This window comes from Drosophila navojoa, chromosome X (genome assembly GCF_054131105.1).
Source record: "Drosophila navojoa isolate 15081-1374.11 chromosome X, UAZ_NAV_1.0, whole genome shotgun sequence".
NCBI classification, from domain to species: Eukaryota; Metazoa; Arthropoda; class Insecta; order Diptera; family Drosophilidae; genus Drosophila; species Drosophila navojoa.
The window spans coordinates 31,613,972-31,634,454 of NC_142895.1; the positions used below are offsets into that span (position 1 = coordinate 31,613,972).

The window sequence follows — 20,483 nt, forward strand, 5'->3', positions numbered from 1 at the left end:
GAACGCTGACTGGACTTTTTTCCATCGGAAAGTTAACCTGCGTTTATAGAAAAAAATTTCTTCGCTGTTGCTGCTGTCCAGGATAGCAGTCTCTTCTGCCATTTCCTTCCTTACTTTTGCAGCTTTTTTGTCCACAAGATCTACTAGATAAGCCATTGGGGCTGAACCGCTTTTTGAAAACAGTACTTCCTGTTGAGTTTGCTGTTCCCTGGGTGCCTCAGTTTGTATATGCCAATTCTTGCTAGTAGATGGTGTATCGGCGTCCATATCGGGGTCGGTAGTCTCGACCTTCATAAGGGCCTCTTTGTATGTCCTGATATTTTCCATCAATACATCGTATATTTTCTGGATAAAATACGGATGATTGCTTGGGATACCGAGTTGCATTAGCGCCGAGTGATTGACAGTGAACTCGTCTATCAACTTATTCACGACGGCTAACGCATCCTTATCAGCTATGGCCTTTAAAATGGTGTCAAACAAGTCTGATTGCTTCTTTAACATTTCAATAGCCTTTCCTGACATCATCTTGTTGCGGTTGTTGCAGTATTTGTATATTTGTGATTGATTTTCTTTTTGGCTTAACCCGTTGGAGGTATTTTTGTTTTGATCGCCTTGTTGATCTTGCTGTGCCTCTACTCACAGCGTGTTTTGGTAAGCCAAAAGGAAAGCACTTTTTATTTAAAAAATAATTTTCCACTTTAATATACACTTGTTACAACTTTTGATATTTAGTAGTCTTATGGTACGGCTCGAAGGACCATGAATGAATACACTTGACTATGATGGTGTTTAGTTTCGTATTGATTTTTATTATTCTGAGCCTGGGTTTATATACCCAGACTCATGTATAATTTCAACCCTTAAATCTAATGTATCTATTGCTGAGTGTGTAAGGCTCAGCATTGGGCTATTACATATTCTTATCTTATCGCTGAGTGTGTAAGACTCCGCGTTGGTCTATTAGCTATTCTTATCCTATCGCTGAGTTTGTAAGGCTCAGCGCTCGTCTCTTAAGTATTCTTATCGCTAAGGGTCAGGGTCATATTTTGTGGACATTTTGACAGCTCCCACTTGAAACATATGTTATCTATTTTATGCCAGTTGTCGAGTGCATAGTGCGTATGTTCCCATACTTATCATATTTCTATGCATGTTCCTGAACAATTAATATTTTGAAACAATAAATGAAATCGGACCCGAGACCTCTCGATCGAGCGCCACGCCATTTGAATGAATACACTTGACTATGATGGTGTTTAGTTTCGTATTGATCTTTATTATTCTGAGCCCGGGTTTATATACCCAGACTCATGTATAATTTCATCCCTTAAATCTAGTGTGTCTATTGCTAAGTGTGTAAGGCTCAGCATTGGTCTATTACATATTCTTATCTTATCGCAGAGTTTGTAAGGCTCCGCGTTCGTCTATAAGCTATTTTTATCCTATCGCTGAGTTTGGAAGGCTCAGCGCTCGTCTCCTTCGTAATCTGACTCTGGGGTTGCAAGGGTTGGTCTTCATTTGTCTATTTATGCAGTCCGTACATGTGACCCTTATCTTTTCACAGCGCACTACCTGCTAGTCGCTGAGTGCGTCGGAGGCATGTATACGATCTTCGTATATTCATATGTTCATGCCTGAACACCATTAATCACGACGCCACTTCACTCTTTGAAATTTTGATGGCAAAACTGATATAGCAGAACTAAAGGAAACTATCTGCTGATGTGATTCTAAGAATGTGCTAGAAGAAGTTTGAAAGTATGTGTGCACACGTATAGGAAAACAGATGTAGCTGCTGCACGTGCGTTTGTTAATTGGCCAAACATTTTGTTATTTTTTAACGTCGATTGACTCAACCGAATTTAATGAAACTTTCAGCATATGATCTACAGATTCTATTAAATACTTGTCAAATTAAAAAAAAAATCATTCACGATTAGCTTGATTGATAATGTTTTTAATCGATAGTAAAATATCGGGAGCAGATATCGACTTTTTAAGATAAACTCGACATCCGCTCTGAATATACACTAACCAGTGGTATATACGGTCATTTAAAAAAATCAATTCTCTAGCTCTTATATCTTCTAAAATCGACGCGTTTAAACATACGCACAGACAGACGGACGGACAGACGGACAGGGCTAAATCGACACGACTGCCACGCCTCCTTCTACCTGTACCATACTTAAAAAAAAAACATTATACCTTGATTTCCCATTTTCAGCGGGTCCAGGGTATACAAATTATATCAGGCTTATCACTAAAAATCGATAACAACTCCCAATTTTTTATCATCGATTAAAATACTTATCGAAAGTTAGTTTTTTAATTATGTCTTCTACACCTTTAGAGCTAGAACTCCCAAATTTAAATGTAGACTTATTTGTATAATTTCGATTTTTGTTATAATTTACTAACACCCCTAAATTCACCCCCTAACCCTCACTTTTGTAAAAGGCGTGTTTCAAGTACTAGTGACTTGTGCTTTGGAATGTACATACATTATTCAACAAATAATCAAATAAATTCGTATTATATTGCCCACACTGCAGCGCAGCCCAAGCGCAGTCGCTGCTTACTGCGCTGTTAGTAGAGCGCGTTCTAATACGTGCGTGTGTAACAGAGGTGTAGAGTGAGTCTCTGATATTCTATCAGATTCGGGGTATCTCCTAGTTGAGCAGTCTCGACTAGAGTTTTCTTACTTTTTTTTTTTTTTTTTTGAAATTTATAAAAATAAATATTTTTAAACCCTTATTGTATTAAATAAAGTGTCTGACTCTGGATTCTATTTTATTTGTAAGAAGACATTATGGTACTATGTATAAGGAAGAATTTTCACTTTTAATGTACCAGATGATGATGATAGTAGTGGACGGTTCATTAAAACTTACCGTACGATTTCCCAAATTTTTTACACGGCATGTTAATTTGACTGTTTTTCCTACAAGTCCGGTTATGTTACTGTTAATGGTTGTGTCAAAGGAAGGTCCACCTGTGCCCGGCGTAGGAAGATCCTGAAGAAAATCTGTACAGAAGCGCTTTGAAGCGCTTTGCGATTTTTCTGCAAAGAAACCCTAAGAATAAATAAATAAACAAAACGTAAGGAAGCTCTAGTCAAAACTGCTTGACTACGAGATCCCCTGAACCCTTTGAAAAAATGATATTTCAATAATAATTCACACATACACACACACAAACGTGCTTTAGTGATAAACTCGTATGCACGCTATATATACGGACATTTAAAAAAAAAATTTTGAAGTCTCTAGCTCTTATTTCCTTTGAGATCTACGCATTCATACATACGGACAGACAGACGGATGGACGGACGGACAGACGGACGGGCAGGGCCAAACGACTCAGCTCGTCGCCCTGATCAAGAATATATATTTACTTTGTGGGGTCTGCCACACCTCCTTCTGTCTGTTACATATGTTCAACAAACCCGTTATAGCCTGATTTTCCATTTTCAATGCGTTCAGGGTATAAAAATTAAAATTATTTTTAGACTTTATACCGCAATAATCGACAAATCGCCCATAGTGCCTTGCCTAAAGCCGTCGCAAAAGAGTATCAGATGTAGGTCATCCGTTGCGTTCATTTAGCAGATAAGCGAGACCATTGAATTATAGCCAGAATTATATTTTGTAGCGAATAATTTGAAGCCCGTAGACATATTTTGTAGTGTGAGTGTATTTTGTGAGTAAATGAAGCCATTTTGTAGTATAAGTGTATTTTGTAAGTATATGAAACTGTTGGGTTATACTTTAGGTATATTTTGTGGCAGATAAGCATTTTGGTAGAAAGTAAGTTAGGTGATAAGTAGGAAAAATTTTAGTTTCTAAAGTAGTGCTAATTAGTTAATAAGTAGTCGTAAGTGTCGTAGCAATTAGTTTTAGGATATAAGCATAATTAAAATTAGTGGAAGGGCGCGCGATCAGCAATGCAACCGTGCGGCTTGAAAGCTCGCGATGGTGAAAGTTGCATTGCTGACGCCGTCGTAAAATCTGGACAGCAGCGGAGGTGAATTGAAAGCTGCGTGCAGATTTAATTTGTTTTGAGCGCTCGAGCAAACAGACAAATTCGGATAATCTAGAATATTTTTGACGCGCGGCGCAGGCGACCGCGTGTTCTTTTGGTTAGGACCGAGTAGCGTGGTAACCTAGACTTGGAATTGGCAATATTGTGTAGTAAAGTAAGCATAGATGAACATGGTCGTGTATTTACTTACAGCTAACTCGTCTAACATGTCAACCCTTAACGCTAACTATACTAACTGCAGCTGCGCTAACTGGTAGTTTGAATGTGGCTTTGTCAGTGAAAACTGTGAGGTCTACTATCCGCGTTCTACCATCCGCAGTGGCCCCAATAACTCCCCACAGCACGCCTTCGCAACCACGACCCCAGCAATCTCGGCTTGGGTAGACTGACACTTTGACCCCGGCCTGAGAATAAAGTAACCTTACAAGACACAAAACCAAAAATTATCTGACGACAGGCAACACCAGTGTATGCGGCGAAGATCATCTGGCCCCATCTAAAAAAAACAAACTGCATTCCACGAATACTAAAGGAGGCAACGCTGAGTATCACTATGTGGCATCTAACCGTTAGTTGTCGAGTTACTTGAAGATGAAACTCTATTCCTCTCAAACTACTATGGAACTATCACCACAAAAAGTCAAAACGCAACTTGGACCTGCTACGCACGATGCGAGGAAGACTGTCAGCCTCCATTATCGTGGAACCCCTCCAGTATCATAATAGCGGTACTCGCTATACTCATTGTGTGGAAGAGGAGCAAGCCTCATACTTTGACGAATGCCGGCGAAGCAGCCACCTAAGCCGCGCAAGGAGAATCGAACACAATGATTGACGGCGGGACGCAGGTACTTTAGGAAAGGAGGAGCTAACACCAGCACCGTCCCCTTCTCCCCTACCCATAACCGACACCTCATCGCTGGAGACCGCCATAACTGCTCTGTTTGGATCACATTCAAAAATTCAGATTGTCAACGGAAAACGATCCGCGGGTTCAGCAACGGTCAAAAAAGTCGCTGACGTTGAGAATGCCGCTGCTGCTGTCGCTGTGGACAGTGGCGTCCGATGGCGTCCAGGCTAGTCACATCGATTACATAATTGAGAACAATCCGGCTAGCCCAAAAAATATTTTTTTAATAATAATCTTTTTAATAAACAAAAACTTATAGCGCATAACCAAAGGCTTGACCACACTGACACAGGCGAAGTCACTGCTAACTGCGCAGTTAGAAAATCGAAAGATTATACGTGTACATATATGTATATGCGTGCGGATATCAAATTATTTACAAAAATCGATAACTCAATTCGTCATTTTATTATAGATTAAAAGCCTTATCGAACATAATTTATTTAATTACATCTGCTACATCTTTTGAGCTAGATGTAAATTCAAGTGTTACTTTTGTGTGTTTACTTGTAATCCAGATTTCTTATTTGTTTGTTGCGCCTTAGCGCAATATATCATTATAGGCTTTCGCAGGACCGAGAGCCCAAAATAACTTTAAGAGGTTTTATTATTTATTTTTTTAACTCTTCGTGCAATGCATCAACTACCAATATTTGAGTTGAAGTCATACTCATTGATAAAATTGGTTGATGAGATTTTTAAGTTGATAATGAGGCAATTCAGTTGAAGGAGTTTGCAACGTAATGCAACAAGCTGAAACACTTCTTGCTCGCGGAAACTTCAAATTGAGGAAAAGGTGCTCAAGAATCTTCCTGAAATACGTCAAAGAGTTTTGTTCTTGGCGGAGTATTTGGACATTTTTTTCGACAAAATTTCGGCTTTTTTTTATCTTACCACAAAAATAGCTTTTTTTGCTCAACAAAAGTTGGCAACACTGTTTGTGTATGTAATCGAACAGCAGAAGTCAGTGGTCAAATACAAACCACAATTGATCGAAATTTCGCATTCTATGACAAAAAGGTAAATAAAATGCAAAGACCTCGAGGGAAAATATACGAATTGCTCTTTTTATAAAACAATTTACATGCATTTACATTGCTAAACAAAATTTAAAAAATTGCCAGATTTGTGGCTAATAGCATTTATATATTTGAAGTTGCTAGATCTAGCAACTAAGTTGCTAAACTGGCAAACCTGACTACATTTCCCATGAACCCCACCATATGATATTTCAATAATATTTCGCACACACACACACACAGACACACAGTTGTGCGATTTCGTGGAGTGCGGTCGATGTTATTGTGATCCATCGTTGACTATAGCGTGTTCCGAGTTTTTCCCTGTGAAAGTGGAAAGATCTAATGGCGGTTCGTGGAGTACCCCAGTGGTAGAATCCAGTGGTGCAATAGACGGGGGCAATAACGTCATTTTCTTGGCGTCAGGGCTTTCCTCTTTCCTTTTCTTTTAATCGCGAAAAGTAAAGCTAAAACTCTACTGGAGCTGTCTAAAATTAGAATATGATTGTTGGTTGTATGCATCCGAGCCGTGGATCAGCCTAAACGCTGTTTCAAGTGCCTCGATTACGGTCATATGGTAGCCAACTGCGGCAGCGACTGTGACTTAAAGGGCGCCTGTTTCAGATGTGGAGAGATGGGTCACAGTGCAAAAGCATTCACTAAGCCACTAAAATTTAGCCTCTGGGTCCGGAAAGGTGAAAAGCAGACAATATCACTCAGCAAGTGTCCATCCTACCGTGAAGCTGCACGTAAAATGAAATGTTAAGGCTTCTTCAGCTTAACTTAAATCATTGTGTTGCTGTCCAAGATCTATTAGAGCAGACCATAAGAGAAAAATGTATAGACGTAGCCTTTCTCAGTGAGCCACAGCACTGTAGGACAGCCTGCCATAGGACATGGTCAATAGGTAATTTCGAATGTTAAGTCATACAATTGGTTCGCACGTAGCCGATATGTTAACTTATAGGTCTATAGTTGCTACCTGGCCCCCAGCATGAAGCTCAGTGAATTCACAACGATGCTTGACGAGCTAGGCGAGGATGCTAGGGGTCGAAAGGCCAATTTTGCAGGAAATTTTAGCTTATGGGCGTTAGAATGGAGCAGCCATACAACAAATGCCAGAGGCCGTATCCTACTGGAGATCTTCGCAACACTAGATGTTGCACTGCTCAACACTGGCCACGTTGTTGACATTAGTTTTGTGGAGGAAGTGACATGGAGCCATTGCGAACATACGGCACTTATGTTCACAATAGGTGAGCCACCTGCCAGAGCGTCAACCATGTGGGGAATCGTATTGGCCGGATACTTTTAATCCCGCGGCCTTTTTATAGGCTATTCAGTCTCTGGGCACAATTGGTAATGCTGAGGCCAGAGCATGCCAAATGGTAGCCAAAATTCAGAGTGCCTGCACTATGAGCATGTTTCGCCGCAAGTAGCTCACGCGACAACAGAGGCCTATGTATTGGTGGAATGTACAAATGCATCCAGACGAGAAGAAGATACCAACGGGCTCGTGGCAGGTCTACGTTTTTTTGAGAAACAATTAGCTTACCAGGCAGCTAGAAATGAGAATGCTTCTTAGAGTTGTGTGACTCAGCTGAATATGACCCTTGGGGCAGGGCATATAAGATAGTAGCTAAAAGACTATACGCAGGTAAACAGGTGCAGCCTACGGATCGCCTGGAGCTTAAATCAATTGTGGAAACGCTCTTTCGAGAACGATTAAGATCCATTCATGGTCCTTTGTCCGAGGCTGCTGATTGTTTTAGTTACAGACGAGGAAATCTGAGTAGCTCCCAGTGGTCTTAGAACTAACAAAGCTCCAGGGCTGGACGGGCCTTGCACCCTAGTACGTTTGCCGAATTATACAATGAATATTTAATTCAGGAGACGTTTCCTGCAAAATGGAAAACCCAGAACCTGGTATAATTACCCAAGGCTGGCAAACAATCAGGGGAGGCATCGTCGTATAAACCAATCTGTCTCCAAGACACCATGGGAAAGGTGTTTGAGAAACTGATTTGCTCTAGACTGGAGATTTCTATTGCTAGCGCCGGAGGCCTGTCACCTAAGCAATTTGGTTTCCGGAAGGCCTGGTCAATAACTGATGCATTAGAAAAAGTTGTTGGCCTGGCAACTTCCGCCATCCAAGGCACCAGATGGAGGCACGTAAGGAAGCAATACTGCATCATCGCGACCCTGGATGTAAAGAATGCTTTCATCACAGCTAGTTGGGATATGATACTGGATGCGCTTTCACAATGAAATATCCCTAAATATCTAAAAGATATAATATAGAGCTACTTCAGAGGAAAAACACTGGTATACAACCCCTGAAAGGGTCCCCAAGCTCATACAGTGACAGCTGGAGTCCCCAATGATTCAGTGCAGTGTGTATCACGTACGACGGCATACTACTCTTGGAACTTTCAGCAGGTGCGCACACCATTGGCTTTGCTGATGATGTAGCTGTCGTCGCACTAGGCAAGGAGCTTAAAGATACTGAGGATATCTGATTCTTGCACAGCTCTCTTAAGAATTATGCTTAACACGCGTTGACAAAAACAATGTCATCCTCTATGCTGCGCCAATATTGGCAAGAGCGATGGCAACGCCGAGCTAAAGCCGGGGCATTAGCTGCGCGTTCCGAACTGTCTCTGACGGCGGCGCGCCGCGTCGCCAAAGCCGTGGAACGGAATGCACACGTGCGTATACGACGCAATGAGATCAGAGCGAACAGCATTGTACAATGGCAAAGAAGGTGGAACAGCTCAACTAAATGGCGGTGGACACATACTATCATCCAGGAGCTTGAGTCATTGGTAAACCGTAAACATGGCGAGGTAAATTTTTATCTTTCGCAGTTTCTTTGGGGACATGGATGCTTTCGAAGCTACTTGAAGCGCCTTGGCCACGAAGAAACCGACAAAGGCTCTTGGTGCGGACGAGGTCTGGTGGAGGACCCCAACCTCGTCTTATTCAAATGTGGACGCTTCCTAGAGAGGAGGGGCTGTCTGGAAGAAGCAGTGGGCCGCTCCGTTAGAGCGAACAGTATGGTCAACGTGTTGGAATCGGAGGCAGCTTGGAAGCTTCGCAGAATCGAGCAATGATGAGCTGTCCCAGGCTAAGGGAGTGCAAAGTGCTTGCGAAGCAATGCGTTACGGCCGTCGCGCAAGCATCGTGCGCTACCCTTAGCAGCCTAATCATATATTGTATTATATAAGTAAACGAATATAAACAAGTAAGAAAACTCTAGTCGAAACTGCTCTACTACGAGATCCCCTGAACTCTTTGAGCTTGTGATAATTCAATAATAATTCGCGCACACACACATACACACACACGCACATACACAGGAGCCTTCGCATGGGCTGCGTTGCAGCGTTGGCAATATAATAAGAATTTATTTGTTGAATAATTTAATTTCTAGACGTACAAATTTAATGAAACCCTTAGATTGTTTAAATGAATGTACATTCCAAGTTTTTAGTGTTTGAAATACGCCTTAAACAAATATGATGGTTTGGGGGTGGGGGGGTAAATTTGAACAAAAATCGAAATTGTATAAAATTATAAAATATGTTCGAAATTTTGAGACTCTAGCTTTAAAGATGTGGGTGATATAATTTTATAACTGATTTTCGAGACGGTTTTTTATTGATAAAAAAACATAGAGATGAGTTATCGTTTTTATTCATAAACTCGATATGCGCGCTATATATACGGACATTTAAAAAAAATTGTAGCCTCTAGCTCTTATATCTTCTGAGATCGACGCGTTCATACATACGGACAGACGGATAGACAGACAGACGGACAGGGCCAAATCGACTCAGCTCGTCATCGTGATCAAGAATATATATACTTTGTGGGATCTGCCACGCCTCCTTGTGCCTGTTACATACATTTCAACAAAACCACTATACCCTGATTTCCCATTTTCAATGGGTTCAGGGTATAATTATATATCTACGCCCACCATGGCATGGCAGATCGGGTCTGACGATTTGGGGAAAAAACTTTGGCATATATATGTCCGCCTACAGGGGGCGTTGCAAACCGCAAAAGTTTATCTCCTAAAGTATAAGAGCTAAAAGCTTCAAATTTAAATAGTTAAGTTGCTCTAGATTCCCCAATTAATATTTTTACGCCACTTAATGAGCGTGGCATATCGAAAAATACCCTGTAACTTTCACAATTTTTAAGCGTGAGCATTCAAATTACCGTTAGCTTGTTCTATGAGCTAGTTTTAACCGTACTAAATGTGCTGTCTTATTGGTTGGGTTCAGGGTAGTCACTAGTCGAGCACTCCCGACTAGAGTTTTATTACTTGTTAATTTTATAGTATCTAATCATATTCATTTATATATTTCAGATTATAAATTTTGATTCACCTCGCGGTGGCATATCATTAGTGACCGAGAAGGGAATTCTTACCACAAGTCGACTTCTAGTACAGAAGGCTATTCAGCAGGATTCTGGCCTTTATACATGTACACCATCAAATGCCAATCCAACGTCGGTACGGGTGCATGTCGTCGATGGTGAGTAGCCCGGTATGCAACCATTTTCATTTCAAATATGTACCTAATATTGTTGGAATTTATGAATGGCAAATGAAGAGTTGAGAACTAAATATGGGATATCTCTGCCTTAACAAATTCTTTTTCTTCTGAAAAAGAAATACCATGGGCGTATTTCCAACAATACACTTGAGTGTGATGGTGTTCAGTTGATACTCATTTTTATACCCTGAGCCCATTGAAAATAAGAAATCCGGATAAAATGGTTATGTTGAAATGTATGTAACATGAAGGAGGCGTGACAGACCCCACAAAGTATATATATTCTTGGTCAGGGTGACGAGCTGAGTCGATTTAGCCGTGTCCGTCCGTCAGTCCGTCCGTCCGTATGTTTCAGAAGATATATGAGCTAGAGACCTCAATTTCCGTACAAAGCGCGCGCATATCGAGTTTATCCCGTTATTTTGGTCGATAAAAACCTTATCGAAAATAAGTTAAAAATTATATCTCCCACAATTTTAAAGTTAGAGTTTCTAAATTTAAAATTTATATTAAGATGCATTTTATGCAATTTCGATTTTTGCTTAAATTTACTCCCCACCCCTATATCCTCCACAGTCACTCTTCTCACTAAAAACGGTAACTCATTCCGATATTTTTTATCGATAAAAAAACCTTATCGAAAATTAATTAAAAATTACATTTTCTACACTTGAAAGGTATAATTTCGATTTTAGTTGTTCTTAACAAGTTCTTAACAAGTAAGCACGTTGCAGTCGGGCGTTACCAACTGCAGAATACTAATTCAAACCTCATAAGTAAATTAGTAACTAAGTTTAGCCCTAATACTGTAGAAAGCCCTGGGTGTAGACACTTCATTTATGGTCAGCTTATAGAACAAGCAAACCGTAACCTAGCTGCAAAATTTGGATGCTTACGCTCAAAATATGAGAAAATTACCGGGTATTTTTTGAAATGGCACGCCCCTAAAGGGGCTTAACAACATTATTTAGGGAATCAATTGAGGAGGTTACAGGTAACTTAACTGTTCAAACTTGAAGCTTCTAGCTCTTATACTTTAGGAGATATAAGCTTTTGCGGTTTGCCACGCCTCTTTGGGCGGAGATAAAGCCATCATAGCTCGTTAGACTTGGGAGGTCAATCTGCGTATACCAAGGCCTCTAGCATCAACAGTACCTAAAATATAGCAGAATTAAAAAAATCACTATATTTTCATGTCCGATTTGCCACGCCTCTAATAGGCGTAGATATATAATTTTACCACCCATTTTTAAAGAATCGAAACATTAGCTCACGTATAAAGTTTAAGCATTCTAGATTTACAACTTTGGGAGATGCAGTTTTATCCGATTTGCCACGCCCCCATTGGGCGGACCCGGAAATTTTAGCACTTTTTAAATCGGAGATATACACAAGTATATGTTCCGAATTCAAGTCTCTACCATCAATAGCGCCGAAATAGATTAGGTTCATACGGATAGACGGACGGACAGCAAGACGGACATTGCACAAAACGAATATACTCATCTCACTTTCGTGAATGAGTATAAAAAGCATATTTCAAATACTTGTGCCCTGGAATGTACATGCATTTAAACATTATGTTAACGTTTTATTTTTTATTTATTTTTATATTTGTTTATTAATAACTTTACTTATATAATACAATATGTGTCTTGGCGGCTAAGGGTACCGCACGATGTTTGCGCGACGGCCGTAACGCATTGCTTCGCAAGCACTTTGCAGTCCCTTAGCCTGGGCCAGCTCGTCTCCGCTCGATTCTGTGAAGCTCCATCAAAATTGTGGCCGCGAAGGTGCTTATAAGCTTCCAAGCTGCCTCCGATTCCATCATTATGTTGACTATGTTTTCCGCTCTAATGGAGAGGCTCACTGAGAGACTGTTCGGAACGCGCAGCAGACTCTGATTGCGCTCAATCTGTAGGTGGTGCAAGCACCTCGGCTGTAGCTCGGCGTTGCCATCGCTCTTGCCCATATTGGCGCAGCATAGAGGATGACGTTGTTTTTGTCCCCGCGTGTTAAGCATAATTCTTGAGAGAGCTGTTCAAGAATCAGCTGCCTTTTTACATATTCTAAGTGATCGTGGAAAGTTAATCTTGTGTCTATCATGACGCCAACATATTTTATAGCCCTCTTTGACGCAATGGTGACGCTGCCGACCTTTATATTGGCAGTTTCCACTCATTTGCGACTGCTGACTAAGACGACTTCGGTTTTTTGTGCTGCTAGCTCTGTCAACCAGCTTCGTATGAGATTGATACTTGCACATATCCTCAGTATCTTTAAGCTCCTTGCCTATGGCGACGACAGCTGCATCATCAACAAAGTCAATGGTGTGCGCACCTGCTGAAAGTTCCAAGCGTAGTACGCCGTCCAAGCGTAGTACGCCGTCGTACGTGATACACACTGCACTGAACCACGGGGGACTCCAGCTGTCACTGTATGAGTTTGGGGACCCTCACTCGTGATGTATACCAGTGTTCTTTCTCTGAAGTAGCTCTTTATTATCTCTTTTAAATATTAAGGGATATTACATTGTGATAGGGCATCCAGTATCATATCCCAACTAGCTGTGATGAAAGCATTCTTTACATCCAGGGTCGCGATGATGCAGTATTGCTTCCTTCCGTGCCTCCATCTGGTGCCTTGGATGGCGGAAGTTGACAGGCCAACAACTTTTTCTAGTGCATCAGTTATTGACCAGGCCTTCCGGAAACCAAATTGCTTAGGTGACAGGCCTCCGGCGCTAGCAATAGAAATCTCCAGTCTAGAGCAAATCAGTTTCTCAAACACCTTTCCCATGGTGTCTTGGAGACAGATTGGTCTATACGACGATGCCTCCCCTGATTGTTTGCCAGCCTTGGGTAATTATACCAGGTTCTAGGTTTTCCATTTTGCAGGGAACGTCTCCTGAATTAAATATTCATTGTATAATTCGGCAAACGTACTAGGGTGCAAGGCCCGTCCAGCCCTGGAGCTTTGTTAGTTCTAAGACCACTGGGAGCTAATCAGATTTCTTCGTCTGTAACTAAAACAATCAGCAGCCTCGGACAAAGGGCCATGAATGGATCTTAATCGTTCTCGAAAGAGCGTTTCCACAATTGATTTAAGCTCCAGGCGATCCGTAGGCTGCACCTGTTTACCTGCGTATAGTCTTTTAGCTACTATCTTATATGCCCTGCCCCAAGGGTCATATTCAGCTGAGTCACACAACTCTAAGAAGCATTCTCATTTCTAGCTGCCTGGTAAGCTAATTGTTTCTCAAAAAAACGTAGACCTGCCACGAGCCCGTTGGTATCTTCTTCTCGTCTGGATGCATTTGTACATTCCACCAATACATAGGCCTCTGTTGTCGCGTGAGCTACTTGCGGCGAAACATGCTCATAGTGCAGGCACTCTGAATTTTGGCTACCATTTGGCATGCTCTGGCCTCAGCATTACCAATTGTGCCCAGAGACTGAATAGCCTATAAAAAGGCCGCGGGATTAAAAGTATCCGGCCAATACGATTCTCCACATGGTTGACGCTCTGGCAGGTGGCTCACCTATTGTGAACATAAGTGCCGTATGTTCGCAATGGCTCCATGTCACTTCCTCCACAAAACTAATGTCAACAACGTGGCCAGTGTTGAGCAGTGCAACATCTAGTGTTGCGAAGATCTCCAGTAGGATACGGCCTCTGGCATTTGTTGTTTGGCTGCCCCATTCTAACGCCCATGAGCTAAAATTTCCTGCTAAATTGGCCTTTCGACCCCTAGCATCCTCGCCTAGCTCGTCAAGCATCGTTGTGAATTCAAGCAACTATAGACCTATAAGTTAACATATCGGTTACGTGCGAACCAATTGTATGACTTAACATTCGAAATTACCTATTGACCATGTCCTATGGCAGGCTGTCCTACAGTGCTGTGGCTCACTAAGAAAGGCTACGTCTATACATTTTTCTCTTATGGTCTGCTCTAGTAGATCTTGGACAGCAACACAATGATTTAAGTTAAGCTGAAGAAGCCTTAACATTTCATTTTACGTGCAGCTTCACGGTAGGATGGACACTTGCTGAGTGATATTGTCTGCTTTTCACCTTTCCGGACCCAGAGGCTAAATTTTAAAGGCTTGGTGCATGCTTTTGCACTGTGATCCATCTCTCCACACCTGAAACAGGCGCCTTTTAAGTCACAGTCGCTGCCGCAGTTGGCTGCTATATGGCCGTAATTGAGGCAGTTGAAGCAGCGTTTAGGCTGATCCACGGCTCGGATACGGCATACTACTCATCCCATTCTCATTTTGGACAGCTCGAGTAGAGTTTTGCTTTCCCAACTGCAAGAGCAACCATAGCTCTTTGCTGTCCACCAAAAGCTTGTCGAAGTGATTTGATAGCCTCAATGGGGAGTGAGCTATCCTTCAACTCCACCCTAATTGCCTCCAAGTTCTCCTCTTTACTCGCTAGCTCATCTAAATCACGTATCTCAATTTGAGCCGATTCGGTAAGTGTTTAACTACCACTCGGTCGTCCAAGGCTTTGCCTACAGCTTCGTGCAGGGCGTCAGCGCTATTCTCCGGCTTCCTACTCAATTGCAACAAAAGGTGCCCCTAAGCTGTCTTCCTAATGCCTTGAACGTCGCCGCTAAGATGCTTTAAATTTAGGTCGCTCTTGGGTGCACGTAGCATGTCCGGATAGCTACAACCACCTACGCCTGAAATCGCAATTGCGTCAGTTCTGGGACGTTTTTGCATAGGCTTGCGTTCTTTGACAGCTGTCCAGCTGCTCGGGTGTGTCTGTCGACCTGCCTGGCTTGGATTTTCAGCTGGTTCGCTGCACTTATATTGGGCCTCGGCTTTTTTGAGAGACTTTTTCTCTGTTCGCGGGCAACTTCCCTCGACCGCTTGGGCGTATTGCTACCTTGAATCGCTCTAGAGCTAGCTTTCTCAACAACTTTCTTGACCGGCTAGTCTGTACCTTACCGGTCGGTTACAGAACGCCTCGGCCGTCTTTGCTGTTGACCCCCAAATAAGGCAGACAAACCCTCTAGGGTAACTCCTCTCTGGCTAACGCTTCTTTTAGTGATTTGGGTGCCTGGCACTCAACTATTGGGGACTGATTTGAAGTCAACGACTGCGGCAACGGCCCCTTTTGTTGCTGCGGTGATCGCTGCAACGAGGAACGGCGCGCGAAAGCTTGCAGCTCGTCCTCCATCACGGCATCCATTTTTGCTCCGATTACCGGAAGCTTGAAGCATGTAGTGGTCAATGGCTACTAACATACATAGTTTGAGTTTAGAGACCGCAGTAACTTAAACTCAGCTTAACTACAGTGAGAGCCCGAAAGTATGCACTACTTCTAATAACTGCTACTTCACTCCAGCAGCTAGGTTGCTGTTTTTGCTAAGACTTAGCAACTCACCAAAGTTAGTTTAGTTTATCAGCTGCTCGATTGTCCGCTGCAATTTCTAGCACTACTAACAGCTGTTAAAGTGAGTGCACTTGGTTTTTATTATTTGCACAAGTGGGAAGCCTAAAGTTACAAATCTTTTCGCGTTTAAAAGAAAAGGAAAGCCCTGACGCTAAAACAATGACGCTACCACTGGGGTACTCCACGAAACGCCGCGCAGTAAGTCTCTGGTAGTTTTTGAAGTCGCTGGGTACGTCTCGCCCACAGCATTCACGTTTTCTTTAGATTTTTTTCACTTTTGCAGGGAAAACCTCGGAACAAGCTATAGTCAACGATGGATCACAATATCATCGACCGCACTCCACGAAAACGCAACTCGAAGTCACTCTCTGTGTGTGTGTGTTTATTGAAGAGTTCAGGTGATCTCGTAGTCGAGCAGTCTCGCTTAGAGCACTTTTACTTATCTAGCAATAAACTCGATATACGCGCGATATACATATGAATACGGCCATTCCAAAAAAAAAGTTTAAATCTTTAGCTCGCATATCTTGAGATCGTCAAGGTCAGGATGGCCGTATCGAAGCGTATGTGTTATTAATAGGTTGGCGCGCACTGTAAGTGTGCTTCTACGTTCTTGTCTATTTCCTGTGTGAGTCGAGTCTGTGTGTGTTCGATGCCCTTGAACAAAGAATGTAAGTTCTATGACACTGTGTGGGGATTCAATTGGTCTCACACGAGCGCAGCTTGTATAGTGAAGCCGTTGCCGATCTCATTTTTGACGAGAGCCGTAGCCTAACAATAAAAAGTTTGTGCTCTGCTATGCTCTCAGTTTTTTCTCGTCAAAAACTACAGCTGTAGTGAGTAGCACAAAAACAAATGATGCGCTACGATCTGCCGTAGCGGTAGCTGAAAACAAATAGCGAAAGCGTTAGCTGAAAACAGAGATCGAGATGAAATCATAGCAAGATGAGAACAGAGCCGGATGAGAACATAGCGAGATGATAACAGAGCGAGATGAGAGTAAAGCAAATGTGCGAGAGCGGTATAGCAGCAACAGATCTTTTGTGTGTTTGTTTTTACTGCAATATTTGGTCGGTTTTCGAAATGCACCGTTACTTTTTTCATATTGCTTTGTAGTAGATTGAAAATTTGGCATGTTAAAGTATTGATTCAATGTGCAAACATGCCACCGCAAAAAGAGAATTTTAATGTTAATAAATATTTCGATGCAAGTGATGACGATTACGTTAAACGCAAAAAATGCGAAAGACTTTTAAAAAAGATCGTATTAATTTAAAAAAGCATTTATTGTTGCACAAAATTCAAATCGACGATAAAGGAAGTAAGATTCTGTAGTGATTCTGTACCACTTCTAAAAATTTAAAACATCAACTAGGAAAAATGAAAATCAACAGAAAAACATTAATTCGGTCATATATTGGCCTTGTTACTGAAGAAAGCAGTCCATTCCATATGCTTAATTCAATTAATATGCGCAATATAATTGACCCCATATGTCAAGGGCTTGAAATAAAACATGGAATAAATTATAAGTTGAATGGAAGCAAATGCAAGTCTGTTCTTAAACAAGAGAGTAAAAATCGCCTATTATCTTCAAAAATTGATTGTGCACGCGACTTGGGCGAAATATTTTTGGCATCAGTGCACAATTCATAAGCAAAAATGAAATAAAATCGCAAATTCTTGGCATGGTGGAATTTAAAGGAGCTGACTCCAGCAAATCTAAAAATCTTGCAAAGGAAATTATTTCTGTTTTAGAAAAGTACGAAATATCTCTGAGTCAAATCGTATCAATAACATCTTCAAACAATTTGTCACAAATGTACACAAGCTATGAAGATTGGGACGAAACGTTTATTGAGCAAAAGAATATTGAGTACACAAAAAAAATTGATAATTTTGAAAATAACCGAAAACATGTTTGTGGCTGATATACAAATATGCCGATGTGCAGCCCACACTGCACAGCTTTGTACACTTGATGTTACCAAAAACACAGTTATAAAGAAGTGTTTATTTCAATGCCGCAACTTTACAAAATACATTTGAAAGTCTTTAAAAGGCTACCGTGTTATATTTGAACTTTAAAATTTTAAATTACCTCAAATGGATTGTCCTTCAAGATGGGGATCAACCTTCAACATTGTTGAAAAACATAACAACGCAAAAAGTATTTTGTATATTCAAATAATTCGTTGGATACGGACTCTGGACACAACAAAGACAATAATTTCGAGTTATTAGACGATTTTTTAGGTGCTAGTATGGTTGTTCCAAATGAGTCATGTAATGTCTATGCAAAGATTGAAACATTAAAGTTTCCAGTGATGAAAGCGAATACAGATGTTTTATGTTTCTGGAAATACAAAAGTCAACCGATCCCGAACTTTATGCCCTACGCAAAGTATTATTTGCTATACCGCCAACTCAAGCAAGTATTTGTGTTTTAATAAATACAAAATTAAGATAAATACAAATTATACATTTCTTTACACTTGCAGGTTACCATAGAGAGAGCGTTTTCCTCGTTGAAAGTGGTGCTGTCCGATAATCGAAATCGATTAAGTAATGAGACTTTGGAGAACATACTTTTAGCTAGGCTTGATTCGAATCATTTAGATAAAGCTATCTATAATTTAGGTTTATTTGAAAATGAAGATTAGTAGATGGTTATGTATTATAAGTTCGTTATAAGCTTCAATTTCTAATTTCGTATCTGAAATTATTTTTAATGTCTTTATTTGAAAATGAATATAAATAAAGATTTTTATGTAGACTAGGTTCATTATAATTTCTAATTTAGTAACTGAATAAAATGATTTTTACTATCCGATTTCTATAACTACACAATTTATACCAACGTTGATATAACATCGACAAAAAATTGCAGTAAAAACAAACACAAATAAGTAAGAACGTTGCAGTTACCACTTGCAGATTACTTATTCAGTTTTTCTCGACTTGCCAAGTCCCTACTGGACGTAGACACTTTATTTTTGGCCAGCTCATGGAACAAGTAAGCCGTAACCTATCTGCAAAATTTGGATGCTTACGCTCAAAAAATGAAAAAATTAGTCGGTATTTTTTTATATGCCACGCCCCCAAAGAGGCGTAACAATATCATTTGGGCAATCGATAGAGGGGTCACTGGTAACTTAACTATTCAAATTTGAGCTTCTAGCTCTTGTATTTTAGGAGATATAAACTCTTGCGGTTTGCCACGCCCCCTTTGGGCGGAGATAAATCCATCATAGATCGTTGGACTTGGGAGGTCAACCTGCGTATACCAAGGTCTCTAGCATCAATAGTGCTTAAAATATAGCAGAATTTGAAAAATCACTATATCTTCAGGTCCGATTTGCCACGCCCTTAGTGGGCTTAGATATATAATTTTTCCAACTCTCTTTAAAGAATCAAAACATTAGCTCACGTGTAAAATTTCAGCATTCTAGATTTACAACTTTGGGAGATACAGTTGTATCCGATTTGCCACGCCCCGATTGGGTGGAGATATATCCGCCATAGCTGGTGATCTTGGGTGGTCGACGCGGACCTACATGACAAAATTTCAGCTTTCTAGCTCTTCAAATAACATGATTTCTGGCATATCGGAAAATGCATTTTCCGAGTTGCCACGCCCCTAGTGGGAGGATACGAGATATACACGAGTATATGTTCCAATATTCAAGTCTCTAGCTTGAATAGTGCCGAAATAGATTGCGTTCATACGGACAGACGGACAGAATCCTTGATTTATTTAACGTGACGTGTACCCCAATGGGGGTTTACAACCACGGCACTCACATGTGCCACATATGTGACACATAGTGCAGCGGGTGAAAATAATGCGTCCACCAACGCCACTAAAAGAACTCTTTTAGTTACCAACTCGAATTGTGCTGTCGGGCACAATTCCCTCTTGGGTCGAGGCGAGGCCTATCATAACCTCTGCTGACAACGGGTACAGCTTCCGGCTGAGGTCCAAATACACATTGGACCCAGCAGCTGTGCTCCTACTTTTGTGAAGACACAGCGGGTAACACCACAGCCACCACGATACTCCCACTAAAGGGGGCCAACCTCAATTGGACTGGCCTCGGCCACCAGCCCATCCCGTGGTTCAAATTTCAAATCTGTTACGATTTGCAGCTTTGATCGGCTGTTCGCAGTCTGCGACTACTGCCCAATTTGGTTTCCGACAACCTGGGGCTGGGTGAGCACCGGCGGCACCTCTATTGAGATAACCTACCAGATTAAGGCTCTGGTCAGCCATTCGACTCCTCCAAATTGGATTTGTCTGCCAGATTAAGGCTCTGATCAGCCCTTCGATTCTCTTCGAGAAGAGAATCTGCCAAATTAAGGCTTTGGTCAGCCCTTCGATTTGTCCAAATGAACTCATCTCCCAAATTTAACGGACTTTGGTCTGACCTGCGATTTGCCTACGAGAGGCGCATCTTCCAGATTGAGGCTCTGGTCGGCCTTTTGATTCTCTCCAAGAAGAGAATCTACCAAATTGAGGCTCTGGTCGGCCCT

General features: G+C 41.4%; 1 protein-coding gene and 1 long non-coding RNA gene across 5 annotated transcripts in view; both read left to right on the forward strand.

Annotated features, from left to right (window-relative positions):
- dpr8 (defective proboscis extension response 8) overlaps window positions 1-20,483 on the forward strand; it is a 157,770-nt gene that overhangs the window by 109,502 nt on the left and 27,785 nt on the right. For 2 of the 4 annotated variants that reach the window (XM_089264674.1, XM_089264676.1), the window contains one exon: window positions 10,355-10,523. The exons of 1 other annotated variant lie outside the window; for it this stretch is intronic. In XM_089264674.1, the coding sequence (XP_089120800.1) occupies window positions 10,355-10,523 (169 nt within the window). Of the gene's footprint in view, window positions 1-10,354; window positions 10,536-20,483 lie in introns of all 4 variants that reach the window. One more of the 4 variants, XM_089264675.1, reaches the window with a different exon arrangement.
- Window positions 1-20,483, forward strand: part of LOC149090843 (uncharacterized) — a 180,169-nt gene that overhangs the window by 84,882 nt on the left and 74,804 nt on the right. The window lies entirely within an intron of this gene.